The sequence below is a fragment of the Pollicipes pollicipes genome, unplaced genomic scaffold, assembly GCF_011947565.3.
Source record: "Pollicipes pollicipes isolate AB1234 unplaced genomic scaffold, Ppol_2.1 Scaffold_6686;HRSCAF=7923_pilon_pilon_pilon, whole genome shotgun sequence".
Classification (NCBI taxonomy): domain Eukaryota; kingdom Metazoa; phylum Arthropoda; class Thecostraca; order Pollicipedomorpha; family Pollicipedidae; genus Pollicipes; species Pollicipes pollicipes.
In genome coordinates this window covers 37,001,823-37,022,901 of record NW_023596921.1, presented here as the reverse complement: position 1 = coordinate 37,022,901, position 21,079 = coordinate 37,001,823, and the positions used below count along the sequence as shown (strand labels likewise).

At 61.3% G+C, this 21,079-nt stretch overlaps 1 protein-coding gene across 1 annotated transcript; it reads right to left on the bottom strand.

Moving 5' to 3' along the window:
* Window positions 1-513: 513 nt before the first annotated feature.
* LOC119108264 (transmembrane protein KIAA1109 homolog) lies at window positions 514-18,096 on the bottom strand. The gene is made up of 21 exons (XM_037231844.1): window positions 18,014-18,096; window positions 17,233-17,424; window positions 15,951-16,127; window positions 15,046-15,266; window positions 14,514-14,680; window positions 13,698-13,912; window positions 13,255-13,374; window positions 12,649-12,826; window positions 11,931-11,957; window positions 9,763-9,855; window positions 9,075-9,259; window positions 7,957-8,085; window positions 7,488-7,580; window positions 6,976-7,157; window positions 6,012-6,089; window positions 4,462-4,638; window positions 4,061-4,270; window positions 3,136-3,307; window positions 2,639-2,722; window positions 2,443-2,599; window positions 514-713 (listed from the first exon to the last, which is right to left on the bottom strand). Exons 2-21 carry the CDS (start codon window positions 17,371-17,373, stop codon window positions 514-516), a joined length of 3,006 nt encoding a protein of 1,001 aa, XP_037087739.1. The 5' UTR covers window positions 17,374-17,424; window positions 18,014-18,096.
* Between the last annotated feature and the right edge of the window lie 2,983 nt (window positions 18,097-21,079).

The window sequence follows — 21,079 nt, the reverse complement described above, 5'->3', positions numbered from 1 at the left end:
AGACGGCGGTCACCCATCGACCAGACGGCAGTCACTCACCGGCCAGACAGCGGTCACCCATCGACCAGACGGCGGTCACCCACCGGCCAGACGGCGGTCACCCACCGGCCAGACGGCGGTCACCCACCGGCCAGACGGCGGTCACCCACCGGCCAGACGGCGGTCACCCACCGGCCAGACGGGGTCACCCATCGGCCAGACAGCGGTCACCCACCGACCAGACGGTGGTCACCCGCCTCACACATTCAGAGAAAGACACCTTCCTACCATCTTACACATCGACATGAAGAACCAGACACTACAACGTGCCACCGGTCGCGTAGCGTTTCTGCCAAGGTCGACCCAATTAACAGCACCCACAGCACCTCAAAGCAGATAGGTTACCTCCCCCATCATCCACTCTACTTCGTTTTGACTCATCCCTACATCAGCGAACAGGCGCACACCGAAAGCCAACAACAGCGACCGTCTCAAACTAGGAGCATCTGGCGCGTCACGGCCGCTCGCGCCGACTCACGTGAGCTCCAGATCGGAGCGTTTGGAGGAGAACACCAGATCCAGGCTCGGCAGTCGTAGCAGACACTCCACCTTGGACACGGGCAGGCACGAGAAGCGAAACGTCGACGGCTGCATGTGGAAGAAGACGATGACGTCGACCGGGAAGGAGCCGGCGTAGCTGCCCGGCTGGGCGGCCAGCGGGTCGGCGTCCAGCGCTGCCCGAGGGAGGCGACGGAGGTCAACGGTCCGGTCACGAGCTACCGTACGGCGCTGACCAGACGCAACAGGACACAGCCGGTACGGGCACGCCGTGGTGCCGGTACTCACAGTGTGGCAAGGCATGGCCTATCCGTGGTGTTGGTACTCACAGTGTGGCAAGGCATGGCCTATCCGTGGTGTCGGTACTCACAGTGTGGCGAGGCATGATCTATCCGTGGTGTCGGTACTCACAGTGTGGCAAGGCATGGCCTATCCGTGGTGTCGGTACTCACAGTGTGGCAAGGCATGGCCTATCCGTGGTGTCGTCGCTCGCAGTGTGGCAAGACATGGCCTATCCGTGGTGTCGGCGCTCGCAGTGTGGCAGACATGCCCTAACCGTACACTGACAGGAAGGAGAGAGCACTGAATGCACAGCGCAAAGCATCCATATTGCGCTTCAACCGAAAGGAAGAAAGGATCAGCAGGCCAACAAAGGAGCCCAACTCTACAGCGCACGCACGGCTATCACTGCTAGGTGTTAAAGTACTGATCTCCCGAGTTTTTTGCGAGCATCCTATCTCATCCCAACCTCAAGGGAGATGCGTCATGGTGTGACCCACCGTCTGGTGGGCGATAGTACACCAAAGCTACCCTCGGGCAAGGTACAAGGGACACGCGGGGCCTACCCTCGGGCGAGAGGCAGCATACGGGACCTACCTTCGAGCTGGGGGGGGGGGGGGGGATACAATACGGGACCTACCCTCGAGCAAGGGGCACCACACGGGACCTACCCTCGGGCTGGAGGATACAATACGGGGCCTTCCCTCGGGCTGGAGGATACAATACGGGACCTTCCCTCGGGCTGGAGGATACAATACGGGACCTTCCCTCGGGCTGGAGGATACAATACGGGACCTTCCCTCGGGCTGGAGGATACAATACGGGGCCTTCCCTCGGGCTGGAGGATACAATACGGGACCTTCCCTCGGGCTGAAGGATACAATACGGACCTTCCCTCGGGCTGGAGGATACAATACGGGACCTTCCCTCAGGCTGGAGGATACAATACGGGACCTACCCTCGGGCTGGAGGATACAATACGGGACCTTCCCTCGGGCTGGAGGATACAATACGGGGCCTGCCCTCGGGCTGGAGGATACAATACGGACCTTCCCTCGGGCTGGAGGATACAATACGCGACCTTCCCTCAGGCTGGAGGATACAATACGGGACCTTCCCTCGGGCTGGAGGATACAATACGGACCTTCCCTCGGGCTGGAGGATACAATACGGGGCCTGCCCTCGGGCTGGAGGATACAATACGGACCTTCCCTCGGGCTGGAGGATACAATACGCGACCTTCCTTCAGGCTGGAGGATACAATACGGGACCTTCCCTCGGGCTGGAGGATACAATACGGGACCTACCCTCGGGCTGGAGGATACAATACGGACCTACCCTCGGGCTGGAGGATACAATACGGGACCTTCCCCTCGGGCTGAAGGATACAATACGGGACCTACCCCTCGGGCTGGAGGATACAATACGGACCTACCCTCGGGCTGGAGGATACAATACGGACCTACCCTCGGGCTGGAGGATACAATACGGGACCTTCCCTCGGGCTGAAGGATACAATACGGGACCTGCCCTCGGGCTGGAGGATACAATACGGGACCTTCCCTCGGGCTGGAGGATACAATACGGGACCTTCCCTCGGGCTGAACGATACAATACGGGACCTACCCTCGGGCGAGGGCGGCAGCACGCTGAGACCACGCGTCATCGGCAGCAGCTCGAACAGCTGGTCCAGGAAGTCGAGGATGTGCGGCGACACAACCGTCTCGGTCGGGATGCTCTGCAGCGTCACCCAGACGAACAGGCTGGCGCGCTTGGAGAGCGGCTGCCGACGGCCGGCCGCCGGGCCGCCGGCGCCGCCCGCTGGGGGCTGGGGCGAGAGCGGACTGAACGGCGGCTGGCGCAGCAGCGGCGTCGGCTCGCTCACCATCTTCGAGTCGTAGTGTAGCTGCGGGAACACGGTCCAAGGGTTACTGCTGAGTCGTGGTTCGCAAGTTTGTTCATGGCGTGACCGCGAGGGATCCACGCTCCTTGCGAAACATCCAGCCGGAGAACAGGTGGTTCGCAGCTGTCCTGAAGAAGTGAACCCATCGACGCATTGTCCAGATGACAATAAGTGCTTATCCAATATGCGTCCTGGTGCATGGTCGTGAAATGTGCAACAGCAACGCAGCAGCACCCAAAACGTGGCCGACATCCTTCGTTACGAGCAGAGCTCCCCAAGCACAATAAGTCACACTCTGAATCGGACAGAATTAGTCGGGATTTTCATCCATGCGGACGTCTGCCTTCGAACCACAAACACGGACACCCGCCCACCTGGCCAGCCACACCGCGGAGCCACCGGCGAGCCGGGCCTACCTTGACGTCCAGACCGGGTATGTGGAAGATGGTGAGGTCGGCGATGGAGGCCGACAGCGAGGGCGCCACCTTCTTCAGTCTGGTCATGGAGCTGCTGTGGAGCATGCCGCCGCGACGACGCGACGACGACGGCGTACTCTCGTCCGAGAAGCCAGAGTGTTGCCGACCCCGCCTGCTGGCGCGGACACGCTCTGTCAGGTGCGGCCACACTGGGGACCGGCACATGGCCCCGAGTGCTGCCGACCCCGCCTGCTGGCGCGGACACGCTCTGTCAGATGCGGCCACAATGGGCCCAGTACATGGCCCCGAGTGCTGCCGACCCCGCCTGCTGGCGCGGACACACTCTGTCAGGTGCGGCCACACTGGAACCCGGCACGCGGTCCCACACACGTGGCATACACTGCGGCGAGCAGACCAATATTGCGTCCCTCCCTGACACGGACCACATGCCGTCGCAAGTGTTTTTGCGGAGCGACTTCAATGCTTTGTGATGTGTAAATCTCTCGCCGCGGTACTTGACAGGCACGTGCCACATCCCAACGCCCGTGGACTGATCTAGTAGAATCCACAGCTTAGCCCAAATAGAGTTAGCCAGGACTGCACTTCACGCATAACAGCTACCAGCCCCAACGCATTACTGGCACGTGCCGTGGTCCACCACGCACGCTCTCGCATGCAAGGGATCGGGCTCGACATAGGACAGACACAGACCCCCCCCCCCCCATCGCCTCACCTTTGGCGTGCGAATAAGCACACAGCTCTGAAAAGCCAGCGACACAAATCGCATTTCCCCACATGCGCTCTTCGGCACGAAACCCACGAGCGCTGAAGTTAGACGCCCGCAAGCCAACCCAGCGGCCGTCCCCTATCCCCGGTGCCCTCGGCGCGTGCCGTGCCCGGCGGCCCGTCCGGCCGGCGTCGTCACCTCTTCGAGTCGCGGCCGACGTCGTCCGAGTCGGCTCGCAGGTGGGCGGGGTCGCGCGTGTGCAGCGCGCAGCGGCCCGAGCTCACGAACACCTTGACGTCCAGTTCGAAGTGGATGTTGGGCTCCACCGGCTGCTGTTTGGGCGTCGTGGGCGAGGCGGAGACGGAGGCGGCCGACTCCGGCCGACGCAGCTCCACGTCGTCTACCTCACTGGGGGGAGGGGGAGGGGCTGGTCAGGGGTCACACGTGAGACGACTCACGCTCCGCACAAACACACACGACACGGGCGCGTCTCCAGCGGCCTGCACTGAAGGCAGCCGCAGAGCCGGCGGCGCATGTCAGCCTCTGTCACGTCCCACCACCAGCCACCCTGACCGGGCCGCTGACCACCAGCCGCTCACCTGGGACTGATCGGCACGCTGTTGACCTCGACCTCGACCACGGGCGAGGGCGAGCCGCTGCTGGCGGCTGGGCTGCTGGGGCTGGCCGCGGCGCGAGGCGGCGGCGGCGGCGGTGGCCGGCGGCTCCACGGTCCCGGCTGGTCCGGCTCGTCCGACTCGTCGATGGATGCGTGTCGGCTGCCGGCCCGGCCACGCCCCGTCAGTGGCTGCCGCCGGCTGAGCCGCCTACCGGCCACGCGCTCACACCGCCGCCCACCGGGCACGCTTGAAGCGCATCGTCGTCTTCACACGTGAAGCGATTTGCCAGAGGCCAGGTGTTGTCGGATGCGTCACAAACAAAACAGAGACCTTGTCCTGAAGCGCTGCACTGGCAGCCAAGACTGCCTTATTGCATGATGCGTGACTAGATGCGTGAAAAGCCGGCCACAGCAGACGTTAAATTCGCAGAAGCGCCCCAAGACCACCATATGGTTAGCGTGTGGTGTTAACCCTTGAACACCACAATGTTCCAAGTGCCAACTGTGCAACGCAACACCGCCGCATGCATCAGCTGAGCCGTCCCCGACGAGAGGACATCAATTTGGCCACACACGTAGGGTCTGTCGGCATGGGATACCCCAAACCGATCAGTCAGAGTCCCCACTTTCTGGCATGAGACGCACACAAGCAGCCCATATTGTTCACAGCAACCAATGCCAGTTCAACAAGAGAGGCGTGGTGGCGCTCCCGATCTGCATGCACATAAATGTACTTTTGACGGATGTGGAAATTCTCATTGGGACTTACAAGACTGAACTCTAGTTACACACGGCCCTCTGTGGTTAAGGTGTAACCATTTCTAAGGTAAGGTGTACCCATTTCTAAGGTGCGATGTACCCATTTTTCGTGATCACGATTTCAAAGCTCAAGACGAACTCATCCGTTTTCGGGTGTGCTATGGACCGGAATTGTCAGTACTGAAAAGGCGTCATTTGCCAAAACGTAACGTCCGAAGTGGCGCGTCAGTAGCGGTGTGAATAAGGACTCCGCGCGGCGCAGAACTGTCCACCTCAAGGGATCGAGGCATCACGTATGCTATCAAACCCGAGTGTTAAACTTTCAAGTCAGGTATTGAATATTCACAGAGCATGACGGCGCTGGGTGCGAGATTCCCGTCAAAATACACTGTTTTTGCGCACGACAGAAGGTAGGTATGTATATATTGTGTAAGCGTGTATGTATGTATGTATTTAAGTATCTATGAATGTATTATGCATGTATGCATATACACACACCATATATATATATATATATATATATATATATATATATATATATATATATATATATATATATCATGCATACATGCATGTGTGTATACACGCACGCATGTACGTATGCATGTATGTATACACGCATGCGTGTGTGCGTTTATGTATGATTGCATGTACGTACGCATATATGCAAGTATCCAACTTTGATTGGCTCCGATCCCCGCCCCGGCCCTGCCCGACAGCAGTACTACTCGCCATCCCCTCCCTCCGCTGCCGTGCCGCCACCCAGTGTCTGACCTCAGCAGGACCTGGGTGTCGCTGAAGGTCACGCGCGGCGGCACCGGCTCGTCCCTCTCCAGCAGCACGCTCTCCTCGCTAGGAGAGCAGGGCGGCACCGGTCAGCCGGCCGGAGCCAGGCCAGGTGAGCTCAGCCGACCGGCTGGGCGTCACAGGCGGCCCGCCGTGCGCCCCTCGGACCGGCACACCGACCACCGCTACTTGGATACCTCAATGGCCTGGATATTCAGGTTATTGAGAAGTATTTCCGCTAGTTGCAGGATGCGTTGATGCTTGATCATCCGGGCTTTCGAGCATGAGACAACATGGTCATGTGCACCCCGGTTTGAGGGTCCAGCGCGCCGGTCCGCGGGGCCGGCAGAGACTGAGCGACGGCCGCCTCTGACGCCGGCCGGCCGCCGAGCCGCTCCAAACAAAACAGAAGCGCCGACACACCGGCGGCAAGCTCGTTAGTCAAACCAGGTCGGGTGCGCTTCTTAGTGCAGACGATCGGCCAGCGTGACGGGACAGCTTCAGCGGCTGATTAGCACCACAAGCCACACGGACGCCGCAGCAGCAAACCACAAGCCAGTCACACGTTAGGCCGGCGTTGCACTTGTAGCGCAAATGCGAGACGGCCACGCACACCAGAGAGACAGTGAGACGGCCACCGCACACCAGAGTGACGACCGCGCCAGATGCCAGCCTATGACAGCAGTCAGCAAGGGTTACCAGCTAGCTTGGCCGACATCGACAGATCGTGGTTGGTTGGACATCCTGGCTGGCCACCAATCGGATACGAACTCACGCGATTGGCTACCAACCGGCCAGCCAATGCCGCGACTGGCTGTCAGTCGGCCCGTCTGATCTGATTGGACGCGGACAGAACGCCTCGGCCATGATTGGCCGCGGGTGAACTCCACGCCGGCCGTGATTGGCCGCGGGAGGAGCGCCCGGCCGCGACCGGCGGCGCGTGTCGCCTGACCTGCTGGTCTGGTCGGCGGTGATACCGTCTCGCAGGTCGGCGGGCGTGTTCAGTGAGCGCGTGACACGGCGGCCGTGCACGGACCGGCTGCGGCCGGGCGGCGGTGCCGAGCCCTTGCTTGCCATCGTGCCGGCCCGGATGCTCTGGCGCCGCAGCCGCTTCATCATGTCCCGCCGGAAGTCCTGCGGCAGCGCCAGAGCCCGGTCAGCAGCGCCGTCGTGTCGGCAGCAACATGAGGCGGACAACTATGTGGTCAGACAGCCGCTAGGCATGCATGAAGGGCTGCTATCAGCAACGGAAGCGAGGAACGCAATCCGTATGATGATACTGAAGCTGGACAGGACATTTACAACAACCTCCTCAAACGAAGTCATGTTCGACGTTTTGATGCTTTTTTTGTCGAGTGACGTTGGGTTTGCTGTTTGCGGGAGGTTATGATGCATCCAAATCCATCGTCGAATAAAGTCAGCCGGTCGTCTCAAACAGCTTTACACCGACCGACAGTGACTCGCCTTAAACACCACCGACTCGAAGGCCTCCAGCTTGCGTGTCTCCTCCTCCAGGATCTTGCTGGAGGCGCCGTGCAGCATCAGGTTATGCACCACCTGTCGGCACGGCCACCGCCTCATAAACAGACGCCAGGCCAGGTCGCATGCTTAGCGAACCGAGTGACGCATGCATGCTAAGCAATGGAAGGGCCAAAGCTGCGCTCTGATAGCGCACATTTCAGCTGTGGTGGCCGGCAGCCGTGACTGACCAACAAATGACCAGCATTTTACAGCACAAGTGTGCAGAAACCCCAAACGCAACACAAGTCATGACATCATTGACGTACGATGGCGGCATGGCCTCCCAGCCACCACAACATGCTGGCGTACAAATAAGCCAGCCACAGTGCAGAGCGCGCTCCCGAATGACGAGCAGTCGGCAACGGCAGGTCCCTGCCACGCCAGTGACCCGCTCCAGGCGCTGGCCGCCCACCTTGGCCTGTTCGTTCATCCTGTTCTCCAGCAGCTTGGCGCGCTTGCGCGGGTCGCTGATGTCCAGCAGCAGGTCCGAGTGCAGGTGCTCCGTGGACGACACGGTGCGGCGACGGGTCAGCAAGGGCTGCTGCAGGTCACAGGTCAGGTCACGGGTCAGCAGACAGACGCACCGCTGTGTGGAGCGTGCGGTCAGCCGTAGACACACGGCGGTACATGGGAAGAGAGGTGGCGACTGGCCGCGACCGGACGTCAAGGGGATGTGAATCAAAAGCCGGTCATTCCGGCAGAGCGCTGGACAGCGTAGTACAAAGGCCCGATGTCGCCGGGGGAACATTGCCGGACGGGGCCCCCGACCAACGTCTCTGTAGGATGTCATAAGCACCTGAACATGCATCAGTACCAACCCCAACCCGGTGCGACATAACGCTAACGCGTCGTCTGCGGAACCTAACGGAAAAGAGCCGGCAGGAAACTCGCCAGCGATGGGCACAGCCGCTGGTTGTGTGCACTGGTTGGCCAGGGGCGCGCGGGAAGGTCAGCTGGCCACATTTAACCTGGACTGGTGGACAGACGTGACCCGAGTGCAGCCTACACCACCATACATTCCACACGGACCACAACTGAAATCTCGCATTTGCACTCGTTTCAAAGGACGCCGGGCTCGTGTCCTGGCGCCCCGCGCTCTTGAATACTTGCCGCCAATGCTTGTGAACGCCTTGGCGACCACGGTCACCGCCAAGGTCACCGCCAAGAACGCCAAGGTCACCGCCGCTGTTTGGCACAGCCCACAGCAAACCTGACTCACAAGATGACAGGCACCGCTGGAAGCAACTCTCGTCAGCGCCCCAATACCGATAACCGCAGACCAACTGTACTTTCTTACATAGGCTGGCCTGTCATCCACAAGCCTACAAACTGTCTTGAAATCCGGTGATCACGTCCCCCACAGCCCAGGTGATTAGCGAGCAAGAACACTGCAGACGCCGAGACCGAATCGCAGTGACGCGAACCACGACGACGCGGGCATGGGTGTGCCGACGCCGCAGCCGTGCGGTGACGCGGCACCCCCACACACGGACGGCGCGCGGCGGGCAGGGCGCGGGCCGGGGCGCACACCTGGCAGCTGACGGGCCCGTCCACCTCCGATATGTCGAGGCGGCCCTCCTCCTCCTCGTCGTCGACGTCGGTGAAGGTGGTGAGCGTGTTGGCCAGCGCCGACAGGTGCCGCCCGATGTTGATGTCGACGTTGATGTCGACGCCCTCCATCTGCCACGAGACGTTCAGCACCCACTTGGCGTTCTCTGGAGGCACGGCGCGGAACGGGGCGCGGTATTAGAGGCGCCCGGCGTCTGTGACGTGATGGTCCGGGGCCGTCCGGTTCGGTGTTCACGGCAACGGGAGATGAGGGTTGCCTTTAAGATTTGCCTTTGAAAGAGACGATCTGACTACAGCTGGCACAGGGTGAGCCAGTTAACAACATCCATACAACCGCGAGATAAAATAAAATGCTTTATTTTTAGAATGGAGTGAATGGCACGAAAGCTTTTAGCAACACACAGAGAACAAATTTGGTGTAGGCAGCACCATCCAGTTTAATGGTGCAAAGAATGTCTCTGCTTCTGTCGTCATAAAAATGCTTCCTGCAGATGGGATGGACACAGCCCACCAGTAGAATTTCTGGTCTGCAGCACCTGAGTTCACGTCCGGTATCTACACCTCGCCTCACACCACGTTTCATGATTTCTTCTGGTGCCCACCACGGGCCTGACCTCGAGCGTGACCTGCCAGGTCACCCTGCACTGACCTGCGGCCAGGTTGATGCCGACTGTGCGACTGCACACCTCGTACGTGCCCTCCGAGACGACGCACAGGTTCATGATGGCCGGGTCTGTCGTGTCTGGGGCGAGGCGGAGAGGGGTCAGCTGGACACGGCCCGGCAGACAGCGCTCTCCACCAGATGGGCACAGAACGGCCGCCAAACACTGCGGACCACTGCGCTCCCGGCTGGGTGGGCACAGGATGGCCTCCAAGCACTGCGGCCACGGCGCTGAGCGCCGCTCTATCGTCCGCGCGGCTGCTGCCGCCGCTGCTGCAGGGCTCGGCGCCGTCGCCTGGTGCTGGGCACGCCACTGCGGCCATGGCGCTGAGCGCCGCTCTAGCGTCCGCGCGGCTGCTGCCGCCGCTGCTGCGGGGCTCGGCGCCGTCGCCTGGTGCTCGGCACGCCACTGCGGCCATGGCGCTGAGCGCCGCTCTATCGTCCGCCGCTGCTGCCGCCGCCGCTGCTGCAGGGCTCGGCGCCGTCGCCTGGTGCTCGGCACGCCACTGCGGCCATGGCGCTGAGCGCCGCTCTATCGTCCGCCGCTGCTGCCGCCGCCGCTGCTGCAGGGCTCGGCGCCGTCGCCTGGTGCTCGGCACGCCACGCTGGCCATGGCGCTGAGCGCCGCTCTATCGTCCGCCGCTGCTGCTGCCGCCGCTGCTGCGGGGGCTCGGCGCCGTCGCCTGGTGTCGGCACGCAACTTGCTTGGCCATGGCGCTGAGTGCCGCTCATACGCCCGCCGCTGCTGCCGCCGCCGCTGCTGGCAGGGCTCGGCGCCCGATCCGCCTGGTGCTCGGGCACGCCCTCTGCGGCCTGCATCCCCGGATCGCGTTTGCGACGGGGGCGTAATGGGTAGCGGCAGTGGGTCACGCATCGAGAGCAGCTGAGCCGGACGACCGGTCGGGATGGTGCCGTTATGTCTACAAAATATCAGCACGCTTCGCGGCTAGGTGTAAGTCACGGCATGGGAAAGGCGGGTCACGCGGGATGGACAGGGCGGTCACTGGACAGAGGTAGACCCAAGGGACAGCACTCCATGTGGCACGAGCTCTCAGAAGCTTTCACCACAAGTGTCCACATTCTTCCAAATGCTTCTCTCCAAACTGCATCCATCAAGCACGCAATGATACCACCCAACAAAACCGTACCCAAGCACTTGCATCGTGTACACAATATGTTCTACAGCACAAATATACAATGACACATAATATGCCATCTGACAGCCTATAAGATAAAATCATCGCAACGCAACAACAGAAAATGTCAATCATCATTAACCTCCGAAGTCAGTATAGCCAAACATTTGGGGTTGGGCATGTTAAACAAATATAACAACGAAAGATAAATTCAAGCCAAAAATAGCTTACTATTCACAAATTGCAGCTAGTTACTAGCCCATGCGTTCACCAGGATTAATCAGCAAAACTGACTCGCAGCTCGGCAGAACAGGGGCGTAGTTTCACGAAATGAGCTCGGGGGAGGGGGCTGAACGGTGAACAATTCTCGAATCTATCCCCAAAATATGCTAACATACAGATGTCTCCCCACCCAAAGCTGGGGGAGCTGGCACCCAAGTAGAGGGAGAGCTGAGGCCCCTCCCCAACTGAAAAGGAAACTGAACCCCTGAGACAGACAGTCCTTACCCTATGAAATCATACAAAAGATACCAGATTGCGCCAATCCGTGACAGACAACGGTTACCCCGCGAGTGGCGGCTGCGGCAACAGCCGCCAGTCGATGGCTCCCGCGCCCAAAACTAACGCGCGAGCCGCACAGGCACGGTGCACGCAACCAAACATAAAGAAGCGACATGTCAAACACCAAAAACAGGCGGCATATGGGAGTAGGTGAGACAAGGAAATGTGAGATAAGGAACGTCACGGGGTGGGGTGGATTGGAAACGGAACGGAGATAAGAAACGACAGAGGGGACGGAAACTATACCAGGACAACTACAACTAGAGGGGGAGTGTGGCGGAGCGAACGGTGCCAGATGCGGCAAAGTGTGGGAGGTGGTCACAGGGGACGAGCAGTGCCAAGGACAAACAGAGAGGGAGAAAAGGGTCAGCTCAAAATTTGGCACTACAAATAGAGGCGGTGCGGCAGCAACATGTAACAATGCACACACTGTGGCCGAGTATGGGAGTCGATACGTACCGGACTGCGGCGGCTGATACAGACCCTCTGTAAACCAGGCGCACAAAGTGATTCACTGGCCCGCCGTCAGACACTGGCACGCAAGGACAGTCACCAAGCGTCACGATCACCACAGAAAGACATACGACCTCGAGCATCGGCGGCCACGAAACAAACAGCATGGTTACGAGAAGAAAACAACCCCAACAGACATGATACGCCGCTGTCAACGTGGGGAGACGCCAGGAATCACCGGTTACGGCAAATAGGCAGTAACATTGGCAACACCAGCGATCACGGTATCCCGACACATCACTGCTGGCTGCCATCGTCACCGGAGACACCGCCAGACAGACATCACGGCTGGCCGTCATCGTCACCGGAGACACCGCCAGACAGACATCACGGCTGGCCGTCATCGTCACCGGAGACACCACCAGACAGACATCACGGCTGGCTGCCACCGTCACCGGAGACACCACCAGACAGACATCACGGCTGGCCGCCACCGTCACCGGAGACACCGCCAGACAGACATCACGGCTGGCCGTCATCGTCACCGGAGACACCATCAGACAGACGTCACGGCTGGCCGTCATCGTCACCGGAGACACCACCAGACAGACATCACGGCCGGCCGTCATCGTCACCGGAGACACCGCCAGACAGACGTCACGGCTGGCCGTCATCGTCACCGGAGACAACACCACGGCGCGCGCCGCCCTCGCCCACCACGTACCGGGCTTCCAGTCGTCCAGGCTGGTTTCGAAGTCCTGCGCGAACCGCAGACAGAAGCCGGTGAAGCGTCCGCTGCAGATGAGCGAGTCGCACGTCATGGCCGACACGGCCGTCTCCTCCAGCGTGATGACGAGCGCGTCGCGCGAGTCGGCGTCCGTCACCATCTGGCCGGGGCCCGTCTGGGGGGAAGGGCCGGAGCCGTCACGTCACCCGCTGCGGTGCGTCCGGCCACACGGCCCGGCGCCAGCCACCCAGCCCAACCTCGGGACAGCAGCCCGACGGCGACGAAACGCCACGGCGCGCGAGGGAGCGCTGGTCTCGGCCCGGCGCTGGAGCGAGCCCGCAACAGACGAGGGCGCGCCTGGTCTTACCAGTGCCGGGTTCGAGGAAATCATTCCAGAAAATATACGTGATCTTTAATACAGACGCTCCGTTCCAATCTATCACAGATCCACTTCTGTCACGGGATGCGCACTTCTCCTAGAACCGGAGAAGGCCGACCAGCTGAGAACGAACGATTGGAGCGGACCGGATCGACACCGCGAACCGCGCCACGGCGGCACCTGAGACGCGGCGCGTGACAGTGCAGCGCCGGCGCCGGACTGACCGGCGAGTGCGTGTTGATGGGCAGGCAGATGCCCAGGTCGTCCACGGTGACCTGAAGGAACAGCGTCGAGCGCAGCGTGGTCACGTTGATGTGGCTGATGTGCGGCACCTTGTCGAGCACCTGCCGGGGGAAGCGGCGTCAGCCGGCGGCGCAGGAGGTGACGGGGTGCAGATGTGACGGCCATCGGAGCCACCGGCGAGCTGCTCCATCGCTGGCCTGTCCCCTGTCTGGGCCGCAAGGCGTCGCCACCCAGCCTGACACCGATTATGTCATTAAAGCCTTCTTTTTACAAACGCGCTAATATGCCCATTATGAGCGTCGCCACACCCGGGGGCAGCCGAAGCGAGTAAGAACTCCCGCGACGGGAACTGAACTGGGACCACCCGGCTCAGAGCCCCACGCCGTGACCACTCGGCCATCCGCGGTCGCCGTCAGCCGCTCACCTGCTGGGTGGCCGTCAGCACCTCCTTGTTGAGCGTGCGCCGCTGCTCGCTCCAGTAGTCGTACGCGTTGCGGTAGTTGAGCCAGACGAGGATGGCCTTGTCGACGGCCATGGGCTGCACGTACACGAGCGGGCGGCGCAGAGCGATGCGCACCACCTCCTTGTCCGGCTCGGACGCCGCCACCGGGCCGCCGTCGTGGAACGTGTTGCTCAGGCCTGGCGGAGGGCCCGAGCTACGGTCACCATCCGCAGGTTCCTCATTGACGCTTGTCGACAACTAGGCACCAGTCATTGGATACCAGCTGCTGCGCAGGATGTCATACACCTCTGGCCAATCCGGCAAGGTACGGTTCTCGTCATGGCCGTTACAGGTCTAGCTCCAGGCAGAGGGGGCGCGTTTAAAGGTCCGGCTCTGAGCAGAGCGGGTGCGGCTTAAGGTCTAGCCCCGAACAGGGCGGGTGAGGCTTAAGGTCTAGCTGCGAGCAGAGCGGGTGCGGCTTAAGGTCTAGCCCTGAGCAGGGCGGGTGCTGCCTGCCGAGTTGGAGGCGAGCGTGCGTTAACCGCTGCCGTCCGCGCGTGAAGACGACGACCGGCAGCGCCTGACCGATCTCAACAACAGACGATCTGTGTTGACGCGACTGATTAATCGAAGACATTGAACACAGTTCCTCCAGCGATCACGGCACAACCGCCTGAGTGTGACCTCCGCACCTCGGAAGCGGATACACATGACGTTACAAATGCCTGCAAAACCGCAAGAGGAGCACAGCTGTGGCGGCTGTCGCACCGCCCACATGGCACCTACGCGGACCGTTACCTATTTTCGTCTTGAAGTAGGCGTACTGGTGGAACTCGGCGTCGGCCTCCTCGAACACGACGTTTCGGATGACCTGGCCCAGGCTGACGTTGACGCGCAGCTCGGCGCGCCCGTACAGCCGGGAGAGCGGCACCGTCCGGCACTGGTCGGCGCCCACCCGCTGGTACCTGGTCAACACGCCAAACCGTGAGCTCGGGCGACACGCACGCTCCTCAGTGGCCATCGGCCGCACGCACGACACGGCGTCGCGGGCCGCCGCTCTGTGAGCCCCGGCCTGCAGTCTGACCCCTGAGCCGCAGTCTGACCTGCCTGCAGTCTGACCCCTGAGCCGCAGTCTGACCTGCCTGCGGTCTGACCCCTGAGCCGCAGTCTGACCTGCCTGCGGTCTGACCCCTGAGCCGCAGTCTGACCTGCCTGCGGTCTGACCCCTGAGCCACAGTCTGACCTGCCTGCGGTCTGACCCCTGAGCCACAGTCTGACCTGCCTGCAGTCTGACCCCCTGAGCCGCAGTCAGTGCCGCCTGCGGTCTGACCTGTTGCTGAGCTGCAGCTCCGTCAGCCCCGTCTCCAGGCGGACGGCGTAGTTGGTGGGCGTGGTGGCCGTGATCTGTATGCCGCGGAAGGTGAGCCGCAGGCTGTACAGCACCGGCCGCTTGGAGGGCGCCGCCGGCCGCTCTGCCGCCTCCTCCTCGCCCAGCAGCGACGACTTGAACTTGTCCAGGCCGGCCATCTTCTGCACCACGTCGTTCACCTCCTGGTGGCGATGCAGACGGGCGGCTGGGTGGGGCGCACAGACGCAGGGGGGCCGCTGGGATCCAGATACCTTGCCCGGCGGCTGACGGGCCAAGTCTCTAGCCAGGCCACAAGCAAGCGTGTCCCTAGCCCGGCCACCGGACGTCTCACCTGGTACTCAGGTACAGCGCTGCCGCAAGGCACCGCCACTTGCTGACACTTTTCGTGGCGGGTGAAGCCACGGTGCATGCTTGGCATTTAGAGGGTTGGTCACGTATTTCTCAATCGAACGGGATCTCTTATGCGCTCATAATTAAAAGATCGCCGCAATTGCGCACTTTGTATTATGTCATGCTTGTCAGCAAAACAAAGACGTAATTAATGCAGCGTGGAGGGCGTCTTTGTGGGAAGCTGTTCCAGTACTGCGCACGACGAAATTGCCAGTGCCTTGCGTGGTTTGTTCCGAATGGGCACGACGCAAAACACCGTGAATGCTGGACGCATTAATTCTGACACACTGGTTTAAATCAACTTGAATTTGCATGCAAGGTCAACTCAGAAGACTAGCATCTTCACAACACCTTGTTCATATCCAAAGCCTGACAGCCTTTATCTGCCCTTCCACACATGCCCCCCGTACCCGTACAAGCCCGCAGTACGACAGCTGGCTTCTCCTCCCCCGTTGGCTCGCCCCATCCGCACTTACCATCATGAAGACCTTCTGGACGAAGACCAGGTGGTTGAGCAGGTCGGTGGAGAGCGTGTGCTCCAGGGCGCCGATCTCGGCCTCCGTGCTGAAGTAGCTGCCCGGACAGACCTCCACGCCGTCCGGCACCGGCGCCGGCTCCGCCTCCTGCTGCATGTAGTCCGCCGATATGTGCACCTGCCGGGTCACAGCCGGGTCACAGGTCAGGACAGGTCACCGCCGGCTCCGCCACCTGCTGCATACAGTCCGCCGATATGTGCACCTGCCGGGGTCACAGCCGGGTCACAGGTCAGGACAGGTCACCGCCGGCTCCGCCTCCTGCTGCATGCAGTCCGCCGATATGTGCACCTGCCGGGGTCACAGCCGGGTCACAGGTCAGGACAGGTCACCGCCGGCTCTGCCTCCTGCTGCATGTAGTCCACTGATGTGTGCACCTGCCGGGTCACAGCCGGGTAACAGGTAAGGACAGGTTACCGCCGGCTCTGCCACCTGCTGCATGCAGTCCGCCGATATGTGCACCTGCCGGGTCACAGCCGGGTAACAGGTCAGGACAGATCACCGCCGGCTCCGCCTCCTGCTGCATGCAGTCCGCCGATATGTGCACCTGCCGGGGTCACAGCCGGGTCACAGGTCAGGACAGGTCACCGCCGGCTCTGCCTCCTGCTGCATGTAGTCCACTGATGTGTGCACCTGCCGGGTCACAGCCGGGTAACAGGTAAGGACAGGTCACCGCCGGCTCTGCCACCTGCTGCATGCAGTCCGCCGATATGTGCACCTGCCGGGGTCACAGCCGGGTCACAGGTCAAGACAGGTCGCTCGGCTCCACCTCCTGCTGCATGAGTCCACTGATGTGTGCACGGGTCAGGTCTGGAAAGGAGTTCTAGTGAGGCACCAGCGTCCATCAGGGTACTACTGATCAAGCAACGGCAGCGTGGAATAACCTCACCGCCGGGAGACCTTTGATAAGTGTACAACCGCACGGCTTCCTTGCCGTCGATCCAACAGCGCCTTCCAATCAAACAGCAGCCTGCTGCGCGACAGTCTCCCGCCCCGCGAGGTCGATCCAACAGCGCCTTCCAATCAAACAGCAGCCTGCTGCGCGACAGTCCCCCCGACCCGCGAGGTCGATCCAACAGCGCCTTCTAATCAAACAGCAGCCTGCTGTGCGACAGTCCCCCGACCCGCGAGGTCGATTTCCAGCCGGCAGCGACGAACACGCCAGCGCGCACTGCCGCCGCGGCCGTCACAGGAGGCCTCACCCAGGAGACGAGCGGCCACTGACCTGCGGCAGCGCCACGGAGGCGGACGACGGCAGGTTCTGCGCCTCCACCACCTTGGTGCGGAAGCTGAGGTCGTGCCGCGCCAGGTCGATGGTGAACTTGGCCTGCGGGCCGGTGACGCCCATGCTGGTGACCGTGTCCATCTTGTACTGGGCCTGCAGCGACGGCAGCAGCGCCGCCGTGATCGAGAGGCTCTGCCGGCGGATGGCGACGGCCGGTCACCGCGGCGCCGGGCGCGCCCAGCGCAGCCACAGCCACAACGGCCTGTCAACACGCCATCCGTGGACGGAGACTGATGGTGCGTCATGGGAGAGGCTCTGCGGCGGGGACGAGAGGGCTGGTCTGCCGCGCCGAGGCACCTTGCCTGGGTGACGGCGCGGAGTGTTTAGGTGCGCGAGGAGGAGGCGTTAATTATGTGATGTGTTGTACTGAAATGGGCCTTGTCGACACAGACGAGGCCACCTTGCAATAGTACCGCACTGCACGCTCGGACAGCTACACCCACTGCGTCGGAGAGCCATCCGTGGGCGGTGAGCGTGCGCTGACACGTGCGCTGATGACGACACGAAACATGGGTAACGGCTCCGCAGGCAGAGTGCGGAGAGCGGGTCCTGTACGGGCGGGTCTGACGAGGCATGACCACACCCGCACGCACGCACGCACTTGAAACCACACACTCAAGTACATGGGGTGTAGTTGGGGGAGCATGTCTGGAAAAGGGAGCCGTGGCCGCTGACGCCCCCCGGCGCGGCCGGACGGCACCTGGCCGGGCCGCCGGCCCACCTGCAGCACGACGCTGAAGTGCACCGCCAGCGGGTGGATGAGCCGCTCGGCGGGCGCCGGCTCCTCGCTGGCGTCGCGCGCCGCCCGCTCCCGGTGCCGGCCCAGCTGCGACGGCGGCGTGTCCAGGTCCTCGATGGTGAACGTGCTGGCCCGCACCAGGCGGCCCGACCGGCTGTGACGCAGCTCCTGCACGGCGCGGGCAGGCGGCGCCGGTCACGCGGAGGGTGGAGACGGCGCCGACACGGGCGGCGGGATAGGCGGAGTAGGTAGGCTGGCGTAAAGGGGGACCGAGGGACGTAACTCCGCTGCTAAGGACAAACATGGCGAAGTGCTAGGTGGCAAAACGTGTTTCTAGGAAAGCTGAAGCTAATCGTCCTCGTGGTCACTGCAATGGATAAATAAATGCATGTCTTAACTTCGTCGATTAGAGGTCTGAACTCGGGACATTAATAAGGTCAAGTCACCGCATAGAACGACTTTCCCTTACCATTACAGCCTGTTAACAGAAAAAGGCAAACACCGAGCTGAGCAACAAAATACGCCACGTCACGATAAACTGAAGCTTTCAGGATAAAAGCGCTAGTGAATCTCACACCAGCCAAGAACGCTGTACCGGCCGTGTGCCCACGTAACTCGGTGACTCCTTTGCAGTACACCTCTCACCTGCCACCGACCTTGAGAGCGTCAGGGAGGTCATCCTGACCTTGAGCGCGCTATGGAGGCAGCCCTGACCTTGAGTGTGCTGGAGAGGTGGACCTGACCTTGAGCGTGCTGGAGAGGCGAGCCTGACCTTGAGCATGCTGGAGAGGTGGGCCTGACCTTGAGCGTGTTGGAGAGGTGACCCTGATATTGAGCGTGCTGGAGAGGTGGGCCTGACCTTGAGCGTGCTGGGGAGGTGGGTCTGACCCTGAGCGTGCTGGAGAGGTGAGCCTGACCTTGAGCGTGCTGGAGAGGTGGGCCTGACCTTGAGCGTGCTGGAAAGGTGAGCCTGACCTTGAGCGTGCTGGAGATGGTGAGCCTGACCTTGAGCGTGTTTGGAGAGGTGACCCTGATATTGAGCGTGCTGGAGAGGTGGGCCTGACCTTGAGCGTTGCTGGAAAGGTGAGCCTGACCTTGAGCGTGCTGGAGATGTGAAGCCTGACCTTGAACGTGCTGGAGAGGTGAGCCTGTACCTTGAGCGTGCTGGAGAGGGTGAGCCTGACCTTGAGTGTGCTGGAGAGGTTGGGCGCTCTGCTGCGCGTCACCATGCCGTCAGCGCCACCGGGTGCTGCGGGATGTCGATGGTGATGGTGCCGATGGTCACCAGAGCTGAATGCGCTCGCGCCAGGCGCCGGTTCTGCGCCTCGGTTGAGTACAGACATTGCGACTGCCCATCGTCATGGCCTGACCAACCGTCCTGACAGGGAGCGCGTTCACTGGTTAGAGGCTGCAGAATGTGACACTCTGTCCGCAACTATCGCTATCGTCAGCAAGGCCGATGGTGCCGAGCTTGCATAGCGGACCCTGAAAAGCTATGAGACGAATCCCGCGCTGGTCATCTGCAAGTGACCTTTGGAAGTCAATATTTTCACGCCACAAAAAAACACCATCGAGCGGACTATGCAACGCGCGTATGTCGGAGGCCTGCCATAAGATAGGCCACCGAAGTTCAGTAGAACACCGCCGGCCAGATCCTCAATACCAACAGAAATAACCGACAGCTCCTGATACAGCAGTCTGACCGGGTGACAGCATTCCGCGGCCCCTCAGCCCTACCAGCCTGTCCCGCAGGTACGGCCCCTCATATGTTGCCGCCACCACCTACTCGACGGAATCAGGCTCAAAAATCATATCCCTAGTTTATGCACGGAAAGTTGCGGCGTCTCATATTGATTCATATGAGCATCATTCTTTTTGTGGCCCTTTACCTTCCACGCGTCAATATTCCACATATTTTAGCGTCAGAATGGGTGTTGCGAAAGCCTCATGCCGCAAGGCACCACTGACTTCGCAATACTACACCATTCGGTCAAACTGAATACGCTACGTACGCTGTGGAGCAGTCCGCTGAACACCAAAATGCAGAAGTGTGGGTAATCCATCATTCTGCATCTGTTTACAGCTGAAACGCTTCCCCGAAAACACAACTGACACAGTCCAAAACGGGTTATAAATGTTTGTTTTTACTGGTCCCAATTTCTGCGCAGCTCGGCGGCGCCCGGCCCGGCGGGTACTGCACTGGGAGGCGCGCGGCAGCTGCTTCCTGCAGCGCCACCTGGACGCGTCCATTCAGGTGCCTGTGAGCGAGGTCTGGTGGCCGCGCCGGCCGGCCCTGCTGTATTGGCGGCCGCTGATCGAGGCCTGCACCTCGCGCACCTCCGCCTCCACCGCAGCCACTCAGAGACGCCTCCACCACGTGCGCCGCACCTTGGCCACGCCGAACAGCAGCAGCGGCGTCAGCTCGCGGCTCGAGAGGCCTGCCGGACGGCGCGGAGCGCGGCGCCGAGTCAGGGTCACACGGCTCCGTGACCGGGCTCGGACGGGCGCAGCAGCGACGCCGGATCGTCGTGACGCGGGGGCCGACGACGCCACGGGCCGGATGTGCTACGCCACGGGACACACGGGAAGCCCACGGGCAAAGTACATGCCTACGTGGTAGATGTGAGACGGAGCATCATGATTGGGGGGAAAAATATGCAAAATGGAGTCAGTGATGTTTTCCAGGTTGATAGCATATTGCTGTTGGTACTTTAGACAGATACAGTTCAAAAGACAGGCACCGAAAAGCCGTCCGAAGGAGTTTGCCAACACAGTTACATGAAAAGTCAGCCTAGTAATGCATGCTGACTTGGCGTCGTAACATGATCGAGCAAACAGCAAACAAAAACATTACACAGTTTGCAATATTTACTGCACAATCCCACTTCCACAGCTTTAAAACAACCCAAACCACCTCGGCCCCCGCGCTCCGGCCCCCTGCCTTCGACCCCGTCCCCGCCCCCGTCCGTCCCCGTCCCGTCCCCTGTCCCCGTCCCCGTGGCTTCGCTCCTGCTCCTGCTCCTGCTCCTGCTCCTGCTCTGCTCCTGC

Excerpts from the sequence above, each read along its gene's own strand:
- LOC119108264 (XM_037231844.1), bottom strand. The coding sequence starts at position 17,373 with ATGGACACGGTCACCAGCATGGGCGTCACCGGCCCGCAGGCCAAGTTC. Across the intron at positions 13,375-13,697 it reads TGCTGACGGCCACCCAGCAG|GTGCTCGACAAGGTGCCGCA; the intron begins GTGAGCGGCTGA and ends TTCCCCCGGCAG. Across the intron at positions 6,090-6,975 it reads ACCGCCGACCAGACCAGCAG|CGAGGAGAGCGTGCTGCTGG; the intron begins GTCAGGCGACAC and ends CTGCTCTCCTAG.